We start from the raw sequence: 3,014 nt of genomic DNA on the forward strand, positions 1-3,014 counted from the left end.
TTGAGTGAAACTCTCATGACTTCGGCTCATATTATTAAGGGAACTCATGGCAACCGTCCACTACAATTCGATATTACGGGTCAGTTTGACATGTGAAAATAAACGGTGTCATATTATCAGATTCTTATTAAACGTGAGGCAAAACACAGAGAGGTTACATAGGGATGCAATTTGATTTTGCCATTTATAAATTATAACTGGCTGATATTATTCAGGATCATAATTGTTTAATTGGGCTCTACATACCCATTAAAGAAATACGAATACCCTTTTTCATCAGAGGGTAGTGGAAATGTCAAAATAGTGGGAGAAATTTATAAAAAAAAGTTCATATTTTATATCTTAAAGTTATTTTAAAATAATAAGTAATCATTATATGTTTCTTTTTCAGTATATTTACGATGACGACTCGTAACTCGCTTTCAATCATTCTCGATCAAAACAAGCTGACTTGCCTTAACTATAATGACTGGTTTAGAAATTTAAAGATTGTTATGAACTCAGAAAGGATTGGGTATGTTCTTGATAAGAAGCCACCGAGGGAATGACCTTCGGACGTCGGTGAGACTGAGTTGGCTAAGCTTGAGAAATGGTGGGACCATGATCTTCAAGCTAAAAGCTACATGTTAGCTTCTATGTCGAATGAACTTCAAAGGAGGTTTGAGAAGGTGGTGAATGTTGCTGACATTCATTTTCATCTGAAAGAATTGTATGGTGTACAAACTCGCTCAGACAGACATGCTACTATTAAAGAACTCATGACTCACGCCTGTGTGATGGGACTTCGGTCCATGAGCGTGATGTTAGGATGATTTGACTCTTTGAGAATTTGACGGGACTCGACGTGGTTATTCCTAGTGAGCTCTCTAATGATATTCTCTTGTTGACAATGCCACCCTCGTTCGATGGATTTGAGGCCACTTTTAATATGCACATGCTTGAGGCTACCCTTGAAGAGTTGGTCAATATGCTTATATACTATGAGGCCACAATCAAAAAGGAAAAGTATGTTCTTCTAGTGGGCTCATCGTCTGCTAAGAAAAAGAGAGCCCAAAATAGAGGGAAGAAGCATTATGTCCCACTGAAGAATAACAAGCCCAACAAAAAGCCATACAATAAATCCACTCTGGGGCTGTCAAAGCCCGACAAGTCATAACATATCTGTTTCCACTGCAACAAGCTTGAACATTGGAGGCGTAACAACATGGAGTATCTTGCCCAGAAGTGTTTTGGCCATGGTATGCTTTACATAGAATAAAATGTGTAAGGTTCAAAATACGATGACGTAATCCAACTGCATGCAAATTAATGGAATATGACTAATTAAATGGTTTTAATGACATGAATTAATTATGATATGCATGATTACATGTTTAAAAATAGGTTTTTACTGTTAGAATGCATAAAATCTGTGTTTTAAAGGTTGTTCGAGATGCGATCGAGGAACGAAAACCAATGGCTGAAAAAGGGAAAACATTTTTTTATTAAATGATTACTTTTAATTATTTAAAATAAGATATATGTTATATGGTATTTTTGAAAATGAAGTGTTTTTAGGTGTTTTTATACGTCGAGTCGTATTTTTAAAAGGTATTCGATTTTCGACGAAAATATAAACTTTTCGAGAACTCGACTAATAATTTCACAAAATTTCCTAAACAAAATATTTTAAATATTAACTAATGGGATTAATTGGCCTATTATACCATGTTAATAGGTCAAAGCTTACACCACTTGTTTTATATCAAATTAAAACCCTACCCCAAAACCCCACAAACACACGCCACCCCTTCTCTAATCAACTAGAACTCTTCCTAGCAGCATCAACACACGCACACATGAGAATTGTAGAAGGAAGGGTCACGGTTTTGAGGAAAAATCAGCTTAGGATTTTCTACATCGCCGTACTTCGAATCTCAACTTGTTTTTTGTACGTAAAATAAGCAAAAGCACGCCTTAATCTCATATATCACACCATATTACATGATTGAAGTATGTTGCATAGAAAATTATGTTAGTCTTGTATTTATTTTCGTGTTTATGCCATAGCATGTCAATAACTCAAGTTTTTGTGATTCAAAACTTATGATATCATTGCACAAAGGGGTTTCCATGGTAGGGGATTCATTCGGGACGATTTCGATCCACTGGTTTTAGAGTCCTTAAGGGCATGATCAGAGGTTGGACACAACCTAGTGACAGGAGGAACGAAAATAAGAGCCCTAGTGGGTTGGGAATATTTGGCTAGGGCTTTACTTGGGAGCCGTGGTTTTAGCTGCTGTTAGGGCATGGCAATGAGTCCCATGAGTACAGTATACGGTGGATACACAAGGGGTGGTTCAAGGGCTTGAGGTATCGCGTGAGAGGAGGGCCGCGCAAGCTTGAATGATCGGCTTTGAGGGGCTGAGCTTCTAGATCCTTTAAGCTCAGTCCAGTAGGGTCCATATGGGTTCAGTCATGGTCCTAGGAAGGTCTCGTAGTGGCTGGTTGAGTTTCTTGAAGGCTAGGATCGAAACTTGCATGACATGGACTAGGGTTTTCGGAAATAGGATCGCCAGAAATTTCAGTAGGAAGCTAGGCTGGTTCAAGGGTTCTAATTGGCTTAGTTTAGGTTGAAAAAGGTTTAGTTATGTGTTAATAAGTTTTGGTTCAAGTTTGGTACGTTTTTGTTTAGTTTCGAGTAAATACGAGTCAAAACCGGGATAAATGTGTATGTTTAAAATGAATCAATGAAATTATCGAAAAACTAAATTTTATGCCTAAGGAATATTTAAGGGAGTGTTTTAATGTAATATGTTAAGTTTGGAATAATTTGGGACGTTGTTACGAGGTCTAGGGATAATTATAGAAAATTATAAGTCTAGGGGTAAAAAAGTCATTTTACATTAAAAATGTTAGACGTCGTGGCAATGCACTGAATGTTGTAAATAAGGTTAAAATGTTTATTTCAAATTATTATGGCATTTTTATGATGAAATGTTAATGCTAACAAATAAGTTGTATGCTTGATTTAA

General features: G+C 36.5%; 1 protein-coding gene across 1 annotated transcript; it reads left to right on the forward strand.

Annotated features, from left to right (window-relative positions):
• The first annotated feature begins 623 nt into the window (after positions 1-623).
• Positions 624-1,156, forward strand: LOC140840735 (uncharacterized). The gene is made up of 2 exons (XM_073207907.1): positions 624-802; positions 859-1,156. Exons 1-2 carry the CDS (start codon positions 624-626, stop codon positions 1,154-1,156), a joined length of 477 nt encoding a protein of 158 aa, XP_073064008.1.
• The last annotated feature ends 1,858 nt before the right edge of the window (positions 1,157-3,014 follow it).

This window comes from Primulina eburnea, chromosome 9 (genome assembly GCF_022965805.1).
Source record: "Primulina eburnea isolate SZY01 chromosome 9, ASM2296580v1, whole genome shotgun sequence".
NCBI lineage: Eukaryota > Viridiplantae > Streptophyta > Magnoliopsida > Lamiales > Gesneriaceae > Primulina > Primulina eburnea.

Excerpts from the sequence above, each read along its gene's own strand:
- LOC140840735 (XM_073207907.1), top strand. The coding sequence starts at position 624 with ATGTTAGCTTCTATGTCGAATGAACTTCAAAGGAGGTTTGAGAAGGTG. Across the intron at positions 803-858 it reads CTTCGGTCCATGAGCGTGAT|TGAGCTCTCTAATGATATTC; the intron begins GTTAGGATGATT and ends GGTTATTCCTAG.